We start from the raw sequence: 15660 nt of genomic DNA, 5'->3' as shown, positions 1-15660 counted from the left end.
TATTCATCCTCTTCCAAATCTCCGAAACCTTAACATCTTGTAAATAAAGTTCAGGATTGCGTGTCATCAAAGAGTTTGAGTGAAAAGTAGATTTGTGCTGAAGCTCGAAGTTTGTTAAGGCCGCAAGGCCATCGTCCTCCTACGGTCACCCATATAACAATGCTAATAATTGTGACTCACTGTTGCATAGTGATGTGACGCTAACAACACAAGATGGAAAAATATTGTTTACCCAGATAAGTGCTTATCCTGGAAACTACAAAGAAATGAGAATCAGCAATTTAAATCAGTATTTTATTTAATACCGAAAATGACAGTTGGCTAACGTAGGTCATTAATTTTAAGCAGGTGCTTATTGCATGTGATCAGTGGAATTCTATTTGGTAAGGAAACTGACTGTTATGCAATTCCAAGATCTTTAGGGGAAACTTGAAGGGAAAATAAGTTTTAAACTACTTTTCCTACTCATCGTTTTTTCTCAGAAACTGAACGTGAAGTGTATCTTATAGGAAGGTTTGATAAAAAATTAACCTAACGTCATTTGGTTGAAGGGCCTGTACCGTAAGTACTTCGGTAATAGAGGTATATTCTGTAGCTAATCAGAGGCATCTGCGTAGATTCCCATATTTTTTTGGAAAAACCATGCAGTATTGTATGTTTTCAATTGTGGATTTATATTGATCTGAGCCACAAGAACATCACTAAATCTAATCAGGCAGTTGGCAACTGATTTTACATGCTTTACACTTTTTTTACCCCTGTCTGTGGGTTGGCTATAGATTTCCTCAGAGTGACCATATTTACAAAGTTATTTTGTTTTGATATAAAATTAATAGCCGTGTTTCTAATCCCGGATTGATCTCAGAATATGATTAACCTACGATCGTTTTATTGTAAAAAAAATAAGGAAATAGGTACGTAGGTGCAGAAGAAACAGAAAAAAGAAAGAGAATAATAAACTAGGTGCAGGCACTGCAGGCCCAAAGCATGTTGATAAAAACTCATGCCTTTTGCAGGTAAGAGGCCTTAATGAGAATGATATCTCAGAACATAGATACAGAATATAGATAGATCGCCAATCGAGGGATATTAGTGAATAGTCCAGTCAATTTAGACATAAAAGTAGTGGTTAAATAACAATAATTCCCGGAAAGCTGAATTTTGGTGGAGAGCTTGGATTAACCATTACAAATAAAATGTGAAAAGTCCCCATCGATCCCATGTGTGCGTCAAAAGTTATTCGAGGTCAAACGGCAAAATTTTAGGTTTTTTGGATTTTTCTCGAAAACGGTGAATTTTATCAAAAAAAGACATCAGACCAAAGTTGTAGATCTTAAAATTCTCTACAAAACAGTTTTTGGATTTTTTTCCCTAGGATTTACCATTCGTGAGAAATCGCGATTCTAAGACTCACATTATACATGACATGCACAATTGCACACATTTCCAAGCCACATGTGAGGTAGTGTACTTGGCGCGTTACCCGTCTTCGAAGGGTTTTTGGCAACTCGTCATCACTGCTAAAACCGAAAGATATGCAATTGACAGCCAGAACCCACAGTTTTAACCTGCCATCCGAAACGCGGAGGAACTCGTCATGACAAGAAGGTCACCCACTCACAGACCACCCCTGCCGACCCCTGCTTATCCACAAGTATAACCAGACTAATAAAACAATAAAAGTCATTTGTGTAATACATGAAAAAGACTGTAACACCTGAAATACAATCAATATTTAGTATATCTCTCAACACATGTGTTCTGGATTTTTACTATCTTATCGATCTAGAAATACTTTGTGTATCCTTCCTTTGGCCACAAATTGATGGAATCATCCTTTCCAGTGCGTATGTGTGAGTTCTATTCTATGTTGGACCTATTTGTGTTTAATGTAAGTGATCTGTGTATCCTCTGTTGGAAATCCAATAAATAAAGAAAGAAATAAATCAAATAAATAAATCTGATACCTAAAGTCTAGAGTCTTAAATTACCAAACCGCCTTGAGCTAGCATGGTGTTAAACGCTCATTTCTTCTCGGTATGAGAAGAGGCATTAAATTAGTGGTCCCAGCTGTCATTTAATAAGTACGCATTCTCACTTGAACAGAACCTTTAGCACTAAAAGAAACAGGTACCTATATGATGTTTTACAAGTGGGAATTCAGTTAGGGACTGACTGTCTTTTCAATAAATGTTTTCAGAATAGTGTAGTATATAGAAAAGAGACCAGGGATAGGTATTTATACTTTTAAGTGCCTTTTATGTATGTAATTGGTTTATATGTGCATATTATGTATACTGTGACTTAGAATCGCGATTCCTCGCGAATGGTAAATCCTAGGAAAAAAAAACAAAAAACCATTTTATAGAAAATTTTAAGATCTACAACTTTGGTCTCATGTCTTTTTTTAATAAAACTCACCGTTTTCGAGAAAAATCCAAAAAACCTAAAATTTTGACGTTTAACCTCGAATAACTTTTGACGCACACATGGGATCGATGGGGACTTTTGACATTTTATTTGTAATGGTAAACCCAAGGTCTCCACCAAAATTCAGCTTTCCGGGAATTTTTGCTATTTCAAATGTCTATTTTGACCGGGCTAGAAGCTAAAAATGAAATTAATGAGTCGAGTGACTTTTTCATGTGCGTGTAAATATGTGCTGCTCGTGTTTCAGACTCAAACCACATTATAATTATCCGTCACATATTGCCGATCAAGAAACGGCATCGGCAGTGGGATCCTAAATGTATGCTTCTGAATATGACGATTATGAAGAATCTTCACAAAGATCGTAGAAGATTTTTCAGCAAGCAATAAGTTCCTCGATGACGTCACGGAATACGGAGTGTTTCACTGTCCTTGACCTAATTGGATCGCGTGGGCGCTTTTGTCTTTACAGGGTGTGGGCTGCGATCGATTGCGTAAGACATTCCCGTGAAAATAGGGATACACTTAATGTTATTTAATAAGCTTGTCAATTGAGTTGTATTCATCAGTTATGACTAGTTTTTTGGAAGGCATTTTTTTATTTCTATGCTCGTATTTGGGAAATATTCTGTTTCATCATCAGCTCCAGCACTGAATTGTGTTCACTACATGAACTCCATCACATTCTAATTGTATTACGCACATATTTTAGTTTCTATCAAATTTTTTTCAACGCAGGTGCCGTCAGCGAACATTGCTCCAAAAATGTATCAGGCAGCCAGAGGATGTAAGTTATAAGGCTAGTGGTAGGCAACGCCATCTGTCGCAATATGAGTAAACTATAGCCAAACATTAAGAATAGAAACTTCAAGCATTATGATATGGTGATATTTCTAAGTTCTGTATTCTTCTTAGTTCTGTAATTTGGGGGAATAAAAGTAACAATATTTAGTTCAATATGTTTAATTACAATAATGGACAGAAACGTCAATCGACTACTTGGTGAGGTATGGGTTAAATACTTCAATATAAACTTTACTTAACCTAATTACTTCATAAAATTAATTAACATGGCAAACGTAGACATTTTTTATTTAATAGCAAAAGCAATAATATAAAAAAGGCCTGGCACTCTATGCCCTATAATACTCATTAAACATTACATAGAAAAACTGAATAAGATATCATAAATTATTTCCCATACAAACAAAGTAAAGTACTAAGAATTTCCTTACCAGTTCTCATTCATTCTTAACCTTTTAACTAAATGCGGTAACGATGAAGGATAATACATAACTATCATTATTGGTAAATAAATATTTATCCCTCATGCAAATCTCAATATTACACTATTAATCAACACTGATTTTAAAATTAACTAAAACCTTGTCACATCTGAAGAGGATAATTTAAATAATGGAGACAAATGAAAACCTTATGTGTGTTATGTTTAACCAGCAGGTACAAATTAGCAGATCAATATTTATTTACTCACACTCATTGTTGAACACCTCGTTTCAAAAGGTTTAAATGCTGATGAAATATTTGCAAAATCATCCAAAATATTTTGGTCGGTCATTTTCTTTCTTCTCACTGTTGGTATTTAAATATCAACAAACATACCCACTTAATTCCTGTTTATTTTGTAAATGAAGTCTTTATTTTTTATACGTTTTTTACCTCGAGGAAAATAAAAAGTGACAAAATATTTTCGCTTCAAAAATTTCCAAACATACAGTACTCGTGCTCATAAAACATAAGTATAGGCAAGATTAAGAATCTGAGTATTCTTAAGACAAGTATTAAATAATAGTCATGTAGACAAATTCTTGTATGTCTTAATTGTGTGGTATCAACATTTAAAACTTTCTAGAAACAGTAACATGCAGGGACACTGAAACCCCAAGAACGAATAATGTTGAAGAATTTGTTAAAGATTCGTTCTTTAAAATAACTTTTGTAAGACTTTTCGAAATAAATCTATAGAAAAACGAGCATAATCTTTGTGTGTAGTAAGTATATCTATTAACTATGATTTAATTTTATTTACAACTAATATACCAGCTGCATCTTTGAACCTAATCAGGCTTTCAAGACGGTGGAACGTCTTTGATCGAAACCTAGATAGCCATATTTTCAAGTGAGATAATTTACTTCATTATGCGATTTATCTTTTTGTTGCAAAACCAAAATTTTGATAGAGCATAATAAAAATCGCACCATATGAGGTAACTCGCTCTCACAAAATCGCCGAAATTACACAGGGCACAATCTTGGGGCCTGCACGGAATTTTGAAAAAAGAAAATTGTCGATGTTGTTTGCTAAAAGATTTATTAAAAATTACAAATGGATACAATTTAAACAAGCCGGGTCAGGTTCAATAATCCACCTAGTACAGTTAGGACTAGGTATCACTACATTACCTTTAGTTGTTTTTTTAGGATTTTCCTTTCTTGACGGTGGCCCAGGGTTTGAGGCTGGGCTGCGGGAGTTCCTTGCAGTCCACCAATGGGTTGATAGCACCGACTGCCTCCATGACTCTTGGCTGCGCTTGGTCTAGCAGGTCTTCGTTTGCGCAGATCACACCAGCCAGGGTTGTCTTGCGAATTTCGGTGAGTTGTTCTGTGAAAGATTTAAGGAATAAAATGTATTATTATATTTCAATTATTTCTACATACTCTACAGACATATTTTCTTCTATAGCTGTCTTTTATGTACGGGTGAATGTTTTCACCTAGTCGCAGAAAAACAATAATGACTTACCCATGGTGAAAGCGACGGTCTCGTCTGAGGATTCGTACCAGAATCGGTCGCCGACTTTAATTCTCATGAACTGGTCGGCTATGAGGCAGGTCAGGGTGGGACCTAGGAGACGACCCTTAGGGTCCTCTGCTAAAGCACCTGTATACAGGTCGATGTCATCTACCGAACTAGAATGATAAAATTCATGTTAGTTATAAGTATTTTTTCTTAGCATCAGAACGCTATGTTGATTGGCTTCATGACGAGAGAGTTTGTCATGAAATGCCTAGTAAAAAGAAGTTAGAAAATGTTTAGACTGGTCCAATGATTATAGAGGAATGAATAGTCATAATGAATCCAGTCTACTTACTTGTAAATCTTACAAATCCTGCCAAGAGAGGAAGCGTCGAAGATGTCATTGAGGTCTGAGAAGTTCTTAGGTCGGGACAGTCCGCAGTGTTCCCTCCACTCGGGGTAGGGCGGCAGACCGTGGTCCCGCCCGCGCTGTATGTTGAGGGACACAAGGTCCAAACCACAAGGCCCAGGTTTTGTGACATTTGCAGTTGAAGAGTTAGCTACGATGGGCTTTTCGAATAAGTGGTTGCTGAGCTGGAAAAAGTGAATCAATTTCAATTTGAGTAAATTATAACGAATATTGTTAGAATGAGATTTTGATTAAGATGCTGTACTGATGATGAAGTTCAAAGTAGACACGTTCTCACGTCCGTGTTTTTTTGTATCTATGTATGGTTTCCTTCTCCCAAACGGATGAACATATTTTTGTTTAGTTGTGTGTCATCTTACATATCAAAATGCATTGCTGTTTGTTAGTCTGACTAAAACTCGAGAACGACTTGATCGATTAAGCCTATTTTGGTTTTAAAGTTATACGAAGGAATGAGAAAGTTTAAACGACTCGAAATTAGCGGGATCAGCTAGTAGATAATAATTATATCCCGAGTTTTCATTTTCAGTAGTCATTTTCATCCTATAGGATGTTTTATGAAAATAAGCTCAGCCATTTTAAAGTTATAATCAGTTTTTTTCCTTAATATTATTGTTGTGCTGTGTGTGACTTACCTCAGTAGTAACATGTGGGTCCACAGTATGCACGAGTGTGTTCATGGCGGAGGTGACGGCCTCTTTGGGTCCCTTCTTAGTGTACAGAGTGAAGGGGTTGAATAACATCTGATGCAGCTGCGTGTATTGGATCGTGCCGGTGCTTTTGTCTGTGTTGTGGATAAGACCCTGGAAGAATAGATCAGAAATGTAGTTAAAGGTAAATAAATGTTAAAGGGGGACAGAACTATTAAAAGCCATCATCTTCAGCCTGCGCTGGTAAAAAATTCTCGCAAAACCTCTATTACTGTTACTCAAAGCGGTGAATTCCGAACTTTAACGCTCAGGGTGTCCTAAAAGTAGAATACAAAGTTACCCATATTATTTGTAAAAAAAGATTTTTGACAGGATTAGGTTTTATTTGAATAGCTTGATGAATGCATGATAAAGTATGTATTGCTTATTTATCTAGTCTTACCGGTAGCAATGTGTGTGCGAATCTGAAGACCGAGGAAGCGAAGTGGTTAGCAATAGATGGGTCTACTGTCGGGTCATACACGTCTGCGTAGCCTTCGTCTTGTATCGTTAAGTTCAGTGCCCACATCACGTCCGCTCCTGCAATGATAGGAAATATCAGTGGACTGTAGTAGAATAGAGCAACCTTCGAATTATAGTTCGGCCATTCAGAGAATGCGTTCCTGACACGTCGCGATTGAACTGACGACGTAACTACATTCATTGATTATTGATATAATAATGTTGTTTTAATGCTCCTCAATTGTTAAAACGGTAAACAACCAGCAAAAATATTTTTATCGTAACTGCAACGCCATTGCAAAGTTACGTCGTCAGTTCAATCGCGACGTGTCAGGAACGCATTCTCTGAATGGCCGAACTATAGGGAATAAACCATTGAAAATATTCACTTCAGAGATTATTTTCTTCTGAAGCACTATGACTAAGTCAGCCATTTATCAACGATTTAAATATTTGTTGATTGATGTTCTTACCAAGTATACAAGGTAGAAACTCAGAGTAAGTGATATGCTGCATCTGAGCTCCAACGATCCGCCTAGCCTCGTGGAAAACGATGTCATCATCCCAAGCAGGGTTGAGCTTGCGCAGCGTGGCGGCGAGGCGGTTGTGCTGGCGCGCCCACAGCAGGTGCATGGTGGTGAGGTGCAGGTTCTCGTTGGCGCGGTCGTCGCCTGGGGACAGGGTAGAGGACTTGTAGGTGAGTAACGATAATAATTGGGTTGGTGTAATATTTTAGCCTCTATTGTAATGGAATGCAGTGATAATAGTACCCTTTCTGGACAAAATTATATTGAAGCGAAGAGACTTAGTTCAATGTTTGGTTAAACAATAAAAACGAAAGGGTTTTATTGGTATGAAAACTAAGATTTAATATCCTTAAGGCCTCGAGCATTTACTGTCACAAATATCACCAGAGTCGTATTCAGATCTACATAGGACCATACCGACTATCAAGAATAAGAAATTTCAATCTCTATGGAGAGGAAATCGAAATAAAAGTGCTATATTCTCTTACCTGACTCAAAGCAGTATCGTCCCTTAGCATTCATCTCAGCAGTATTACAGCTGTCATTAGGATCAGTAGAAGGTGGCAGCAGCTCCGTGGATCCAATCTTCAGCATCCGCAGCTGTCCGCCCACAAATGACCTTAGTGACGCACTGCGAACTTCACCGAACCCGTACACTGTGGATGCGTCAATGAATGCTGTGGCTTGGTTTAGCTGTTCACGAGGACCTGCAAATAAAGACATTGATTATGTGCTTTTAATCCTAGCTACTTGAACTACAAAATCTGTGATGAAATGACAAAAATATTAGAATAGAATATTTTATTTGCTTGAAATATGGTTAGGTACAATATAGGTCTTACAATACAATTATGTTTCTCATATCTCGCCTCATATTCAGCATGTAAATTTAATAGGTATGAAATGGAAAAATCTCAATTATCTATGTTACTCAAAAATGGTAAGTTACTCAGTTACCTACTTACAATAAAAAAAAAAAAAACTAACACATACAAAATTCGTAATGATCATGGTATATAGAGACCACCAATACAAGAAGAGCAGAATATATTGTACCTCCAAGTTTTACGTTCATTCTGAAGAGTGCAAAATTTTTATAACCAGATAAATACATGATTCCATATCTGTATCAAATAAATTGGCAGTTTGAAGAATCCTGCCACCACAGGTTATCCGACAAATAAATTGCACGACAAATAAATACATACGTACCAAAATGACAAGTGGGAGCTGGTGCAGACCTGACGAACTCCATGCAGGTGATGTTATAGTCTTCATAGAAGGGATCCTCTACATCGAGTCTTACGGGGAAACACTCCGGGTGTGGGCTCTGAGATGGATCGCAGCAAGAGAGCGCTGTGCCGTTCTGACCTGCAGATGAGGAAAACAGATAATTGAATAGGAATGTTTTATTTTCTAAGTTTTTTTTATTAAGTTCATTCCGTCAACATCCTACGGCATATCGAAGTTCGCTGCTGAAAGACCAAAAAATTGACCAACATCTTGGTCTTCTTTAGTATTTTATGCCTCATAACCACGGAGTTGTACAGTTGTGATAGTTATTAATGGACTGTACCAAGGCATACTATGTATGTTCAAATAATTACCAAAATCTAGGTATTGCAGTCTTAGCCTCTGAAGAGCCCCTTATGATTTTAAACTGTTGATCAATTGTTTTACGTGGTGTTCTCTTGTCCACAGCAAATTCTCTTTTATTGCTTCCATCTACGCATGTTACCTTTACTAAGCGCAGTGGCGGTGATGTCGTGGTCGACGAACTGTCCCCAGACGGCCAGCATGACGGTGAACACGGAGTCGTGCGCGTAGCTGGGCCGGTGCACCGTCACGCTCACGTCGCGGGCGCTGGGCAGCGGGGCCCCGTCTACTCCTGTGCGGGGGGAACTGATGCCTGGAAATATTGGGGAGATTTGTTGAGCTTTCGGAAGATACAACCTAAATGATTATGGATGCAATATCAGGTCACCGTATAAATAGAAGAAGTATGCAGTCTTTTTCGTATAAGCCCGAATGAGGAACTGGAATTAATAATTTGTGCAGATCGATCTCTTTCCTGATAATATTTTCTGTTAACTTTTATGTTCACTTTAGACTGGGTGCAGTGAGAAAATACTTACTTACAGCTTTGGAAACGGTTACATTGTTATTACCTCACCACTAGAACTACATGCTACAAGCTGCCTTACTTGTAAGTTGTAAGGCTTTTAAGTAAGTACTATATTTTCGAACTGTTCCTAAATATACGGTAAAATCTATATAAACTATTGTTATAGACATTAGCGGATCAAATCACTTACCATCACCATAATCAGCAGGCAGCACCCTTCTAAACGGAGTCTTAGAGACTCCCCAGCGGTACGCATTCTCCAAATTATTGCAAGTGCCATCAAGAGTCCTGTACTTGGACGGCTGGCATGGTGGCAGGTTTTCCATACAATACTGGGGCTCTGAGAAGGATCCGTTCAGCTTGGGACCCTGGCCTGATCCACCTGGTCTTTGGGATATGTCCGTGCTGAAATTGTTATAACGGCTGACGTTATTAAGGTTCCTAGTTCATTTTTAATAGCAAATCTACCGCAGTTGTTGTAGCTGATAAAAACCATGAGGCGTTTCTAAAACCAGTTTAGGTTCAGCAGTTTTTTGGATCATTCAAGAAATCATCGTTTTATCGTACCCTATATCTATATTCCAATATGTCTGTCGGCTTGAGAATTAAAATTTGAAACTGATATTTTCCTTTTGCGATGTTAGTTAAATGAAGTGTGAATACTACCATAGGTTGTAGGTATATGCGCGTTACATATGGCTAGTTAAGAACAGAAGTGATCCAAGTAACATTTTTGACAAAATGGAGCTAAGTCGATTTTTGGAACTTTTGAGTATGAAGTGAGGTTGTGCAAAAGTAATCCAAGTGCTATTCAGTACTTTTTCAAACAAACTCTTTTATGTTACGTTTCTGTATTTCAACAAATATTGCTATTTTCTACAATTAAATCAATATTTTTATCAAAATTGCATTTACTAAAGAAAAACAGCTATGAAAGTTTGAGTTATGTTTATATCTATCAAATAACAAACATATTTTAAATCATGTGCTCAACATAATTATGATATTCATAAAAACGCATTTCTATGAATATCTCAACTTTTAAAAAATGCTACTTGGATTACTTCTGTTCTTACCTAGCCATATCTCTCTATACTATTGTATCTAGTAAGGTTTATCTAAACCAGCAGCTTCAAGTAAGAATTTAGGGGGGAAGTACAGCCTACTTCCCCTTTAGATTTACCACTGATCTCTCCATATTTCAAAATGATAATAAAGAATGTGAGTATGGAGTACCTAAGAAGAAAGATTACAAAGTAGGAAGTGAAAGTTAAGTTTAGTTATATTGGTATCAATTTAACACTATTAGGTAGGTACATTTCGATCAATATATTTGGCCGAGTTCGGTAACCCGCGACCAGTCAGGCGGTATGAAGCCAAACCAACGTTCGGCTAAAGTTACGCGGTTTTATAACACAGATCATGTATCATATACCCACGACTGGTATTCGCTTGTCCTAATTCCGGCTGTCACACGATATTTATGTGTTTGCCTATTAGATAATGTAAATGTAATTTTGAAAACATTTTGGTTCCTGATTCCTGACCTGCAACAAATGTCGCGTTGAGGTCGGACGTAAACGCGTCATAGATAAATTATTAAAATCATATTTACAGGTTTTTTCCTTCCGGATTGGATACCATGACCTTCTAAACATTTATGTAAATACAAGTGATTAAGAGTTATAGATAAACAAATTAATGTGATGAAATTAATGCATAGCTATTTCTCGAATTGCATTGGGACAATTAATTAGTTTTATGCAACCTTTGTGAATGTGATTTCCGTTTTTCGTCTCATAAAATTACTTAGGTACTAAAGTAAAATAAATACTACGTAATAGGTGATCCGAAACTCCGGTCATTGTCCTTTTCAGATAGTTTTCAAGTACGTAGGTAAGTAACCGAAGTGAGGACGGAAGCCAATTAAACAAAGTAAACGTCACTACTTAGGACACTTAATTTGGTGTTAGATTACGTACTGCTGATACACGTATAAAATAAGCTTTTCTTCGCGCGGACGGCTAACTATCATTTACCGCTTACCACCGACTTTCATATTACATGTGGCATCATGATATTGTGAACCATCCACCGTCATACTTGGTGACTTATGGAGGAACCTCAAAACAATTTTACATACCTACACAATATGCAATAGGCATGATGACAGTAATCAAAAATCATTAAAATAATATATTTATTAAATTAAACTTGAAGCTTGGAATATAAAACGCGCATTGTTTTCTTTATTAATAATGTGATTAATATGTATTTTTATAAAATAAAATTACGAAATAAGGCAATCCGCCATGATATCTTGAACACCAATCAGAGCTCGTGACGTCATCTCTGAAAACAACTCGCGCGAAAGCGCGAGAACGTCACATTTCGTTATTGTGAACTTCCACTGCGATCTTTGTTTTTAATTAATTAATTGTTTATAACACGAGTTATGGAGCCCGGATTTATCAAGGCAAACAGCGCTAATTTGCCTAGAATTGATATCATAATGCTGGGAGAGTTTTTGGCATCAAATAAAGATTTTTGTTCAGCTGAATTTAGAAATGTTAAAACTTCCATGTAAGTATACTAGTTTAATTAAAAAACAATGAGAGATGAAACCTAACCTCGAAATAGTTATTTACATTATAAACAACGGCGGATCCAGGGGGTAGGTCACAAGGTCATGACCCCCCCCTGGGCCAGGTTCAGGACCTAAGAGGACCAATAATTGAAATGGTTAAACACGATGTTTTCAGTTTTTGTTATAAGTATAAGATAATTTTTATTCCGAGTGAATAGGTAGATACCTACATAGTTACAGGTAGAGTAGTTTTGCTGATGAATTCGTGCTCGCAACGCTCGCTCTCTATTCTTTATTTACTCTTTATCCGTACCCAAAAGGAGGAAACGGGACCCTGTTACTAAGAATCCGCTGTCCGGGTTGTCTACATTACATGCTGTATCTCATGCAGGGCCGTCTTAACCTATGGTGCAGGGTGTGCGAATAACCCGGGCGCCTCGATATCAGGGGCGCCGCGGGACGCCCCACCACCAGGAAATTTCGAAGAAATTACACCCGTTCGATAAGGAAGTTCCACACTGTATCATGATACTGACAAAAAAGTCGCCTTCGCTTTGTTGGATCGATCATTTTGATTATTTTTAACTTTTAACATCCTCCAACTAAGTGAAAAAATTCTAGCTCGCTACGCTCACGAGTAAATGACTATGTCTGTACTGTATTTCTGATTATTTATTATTTTTAATGACGCACCGAATCAACGAACACAAATGGCACTCGCTCTAATCACGGTTCCTTTTTATTTGTACGTAATTCCCAGTCTGATTTGTGAGTCTTCAAACAAATAATTTAAAAAAGTTCGCGCTCGCTGCGCTCGCGGCTACGTGTTGCTTTACAATGTATTTAATCAGGTGCTTTTGTGTCGTAGGCTCAAAAAATTTCGCGCTCGCTTCGCTCGCGCAATATCATATATACCTTGCCTTGATAACTTCATAAGTCAAATATAACAAAAAAATATATTAATGGAGTCCTCAAAAACAAAACAGTTTGCGCTTCCGACTGCTTGTTAGGTACTTTACAGCGCTTTTTAAAACTTATGAACTTTTTGTGTCCCAAAATTAAAAAATTTGCGCGCTCGCTTCGCTCGCGCTAATTTTTACAATAACGTAGTCCTGTCTCGGCTTTCATAACTTAAATCTGGTCAACAGTTTGAGCCTACAATGATTCGGAAACATTTTATAAGTCCTTTACCTACCAAAAAAGTGACTTTCGTTCGAACGTTCTTATTTATATTCCTTTTGATTTTGAGTAGTCTGACACCAGTCTAACCAAGGGGTATCGGGTTGCCCGGGTAACTGGGTTGAGGAGGTCAGATAGGCAGTCGCTTCTTGTAAAGCATTGGTACTCAGCTGAATCCGGTTAGACTGGAAGCCGACCCCAACATGATTGGGAAAAAGGCTCGGAGGATGATGGTATCTATTGAAAGATTTTGAGTAGTACATACAATATGTACTACTCAAAATCTTTCAATAGATACATAGGTGGCGCTTGGGTGATGATTGCACCGAGGCGCTACATGAGCTAGAGACGGCCCTGATCTCATGAACCCTTACCAATAGTAAGACAATTGAAGTTTTCACAGAAAATGTTTTACTGTTGCTGCAATAAAAAAAACGTACGCGGCCTTTTCTACGTACACAATACTTTTCAAACGTTTAGTCTTCAACCTGAAAAAATTCTCGCGCTTGCTATGATCGCACTTTCTTGTATTTGTGCTGTCTATTTGTTATACAGCAAGAAAGCGTTTTCATCTACTTTTAGTCCTCGAACTGAAAAAAATTTTCGCGCTCGCTTCGCTCGCGCTTTTTTCAATTTCGCGTCTGTGATTCTGTCCAAGAAATCGCGTTCGCTCAGCTCGGGCCATTTTCTACATAAAAACACTTTTTTAACCTTAGTCCTCGACTTGAACAAAAATTTTCGCGCTCGCTTCGTTCGCGCTTTTTTTTTAGCACGTGTGTGTAGTATAAACTCACCCAAAACAAAAATGTGAAAGACTGCCAAGTTCGATAATATGGGAATGCTTCGCCTATAAAAGAAGTGAGATCTGAATAAGTACCAAGTTCCATACACATACCTCAGTTAAAAATAGTTACTTTTTAATGATGTTACTTGGCAAGTTTTCACACACCTTGTTATAAACCTACTAAATGCATGAATCAAGTATTTAATTTTCTATTAAAACTTGCCAAGTAACATCATTAAAAAGTAACTATTTTTAACTGAGGTATGTGTATGGAACTTGGTACTTATTCAGATCTCACTTCTTTTATAGGCGAAGCATTCCCATATTATCGAACTTGGCAGTCTTTCACATTTTTGTTTTGGGTGGGATTTCATTTATTTTTGTAAGGTTGTTTATTTTATTTTTTTCTTATGATGAAGTTAGTTAAAAAAATGTCTCATTTATACTATCTTTCAGATTTTTTTAATATGCACTATATTTCTTACAAAGAAATGAACTAGATTAACTAAATGGACTAGATTTACCAACTGACTGACATGACATGTTATCATATATTATGTTCGTGGATCAAAGTTACACATTCGTTATTTTCGAAAGTGATTCACACTTGACCGTTTTCAGATTTTTACTTTACTTTGACTAAATACAAACCTTTGTAACGAATTTCAGATCGGTACGACCATTCGAAGATATATCATATAAATATAGATACATTTAGTTCGTTTTAATTCCTTAGGGGTATTTTACACCGGGTATAAAACACCTTCATTATTTTGAAACCGACCCACACTTGGCCATTTTCAGATTTTTCCCTTTACCTTGACATAAAGACCTACCTCCATGCCAAATTTCAAGTCAATACGACCATTGGAAGTGGTCTAGGTTTTTGATGAGTGAGTCAGTCAGTCAGTCAGTGAGTGTATAGTAAAAATAGCGATTTTCTGACGTCAATATCTCAAGACCTACAATAGGTATATTAATGAAATTGTATATTTTAGATAAGTGAGGGGGTCTCAATAGATACTAGAAATTTGATATGCGTAAATAAAATAGATTTTGAGTTACAGGGGGGTCGAATTTGGCCCGAAATGGTTCGTGTAATATAACCCACGGCCGGTGTGTCGCTTTTTTTGCTCGAACTTGGCGGACACACTGCCGTGTGTCTAGATACGAGAAATTGCGCTCACTCTGCTCGGGCCATTTTCTACATGAAAACACTTTTCTTCACATTCGTAAAAATTTCGAGCTCGCTACGATCGCGCTTATTGTATTTATACTACTACTTTTAATATTAACAGATCTATACGCTACAATATAATATTTTTTGTGACTTGACCACGACTGTGTGACCCCCCCCTGGTGCCGAAGCTGGATCCGCCCTTGATTATAAACTATGCTAGAATCTAGAGAACTATGTAATAACTTACATCAAAGTGATCTTCACAAAAATAAAGTTGTACCCTGGGCAATATTGCTTTTGAATCTCGCTTTGCAAGTTTAAGCCACTTGTTTCGTATTTTTTTATTGTGAGGAACGTACACAAATAACTTATCAGGAGTTGTTTTGGATGTGTTCTTACACTGGGGGACCCCACAACACCTATGCCCTTTCGAATTCATATTTAATAACACAAAAAACTTAATTATTGCACGAGCGTTGTTTACTTGCGTCTTGTAATTTCAGTCGTGA

General features: G+C 37.1%; 1 protein-coding gene across 1 annotated transcript in view; it reads right to left on the bottom strand.

The window, feature by feature from the left end:
• Positions 1-3377: 3377 nt before the first annotated feature.
• LOC124633016 (chorion peroxidase) overlaps positions 3378-15660 on the bottom strand; it is a 28880-nt gene continuing 16597 nt past the window's right edge. Inside the window, exons 5-14 of the mRNA XM_047168101.1 lie at positions 9612-9826; positions 9035-9205; positions 8509-8667; positions 7785-8003; positions 7243-7440; positions 6711-6847; positions 6254-6421; positions 5544-5782; positions 5195-5361; positions 3378-5053 (exon numbers count right to left, since the gene is read on the bottom strand). Of these exons, the coding sequence (XP_047024057.1) occupies positions 4869-5053; positions 5195-5361; positions 5544-5782; positions 6254-6421; positions 6711-6847; positions 7243-7440; positions 7785-8003; positions 8509-8667; positions 9035-9205; positions 9612-9826 (1858 nt within the window). The 3' untranslated portion in view covers positions 3378-4868. The remainder of the gene's footprint in view (positions 5054-5194; positions 5362-5543; positions 5783-6253; positions 6422-6710; positions 6848-7242; positions 7441-7784; positions 8004-8508; positions 8668-9034; positions 9206-9611; positions 9827-15660) is intronic.

This window comes from Helicoverpa zea, chromosome 1 (assembly GCF_022581195.2).
Source record: "Helicoverpa zea isolate HzStark_Cry1AcR chromosome 1, ilHelZeax1.1, whole genome shotgun sequence".
Taxonomy (NCBI): domain Eukaryota; kingdom Metazoa; phylum Arthropoda; class Insecta; order Lepidoptera; family Noctuidae; genus Helicoverpa; species Helicoverpa zea.
The sequence above is the reverse complement of the archived record's forward strand: the minus strand, read 5'-3'. Positions and strand labels throughout refer to the sequence as shown.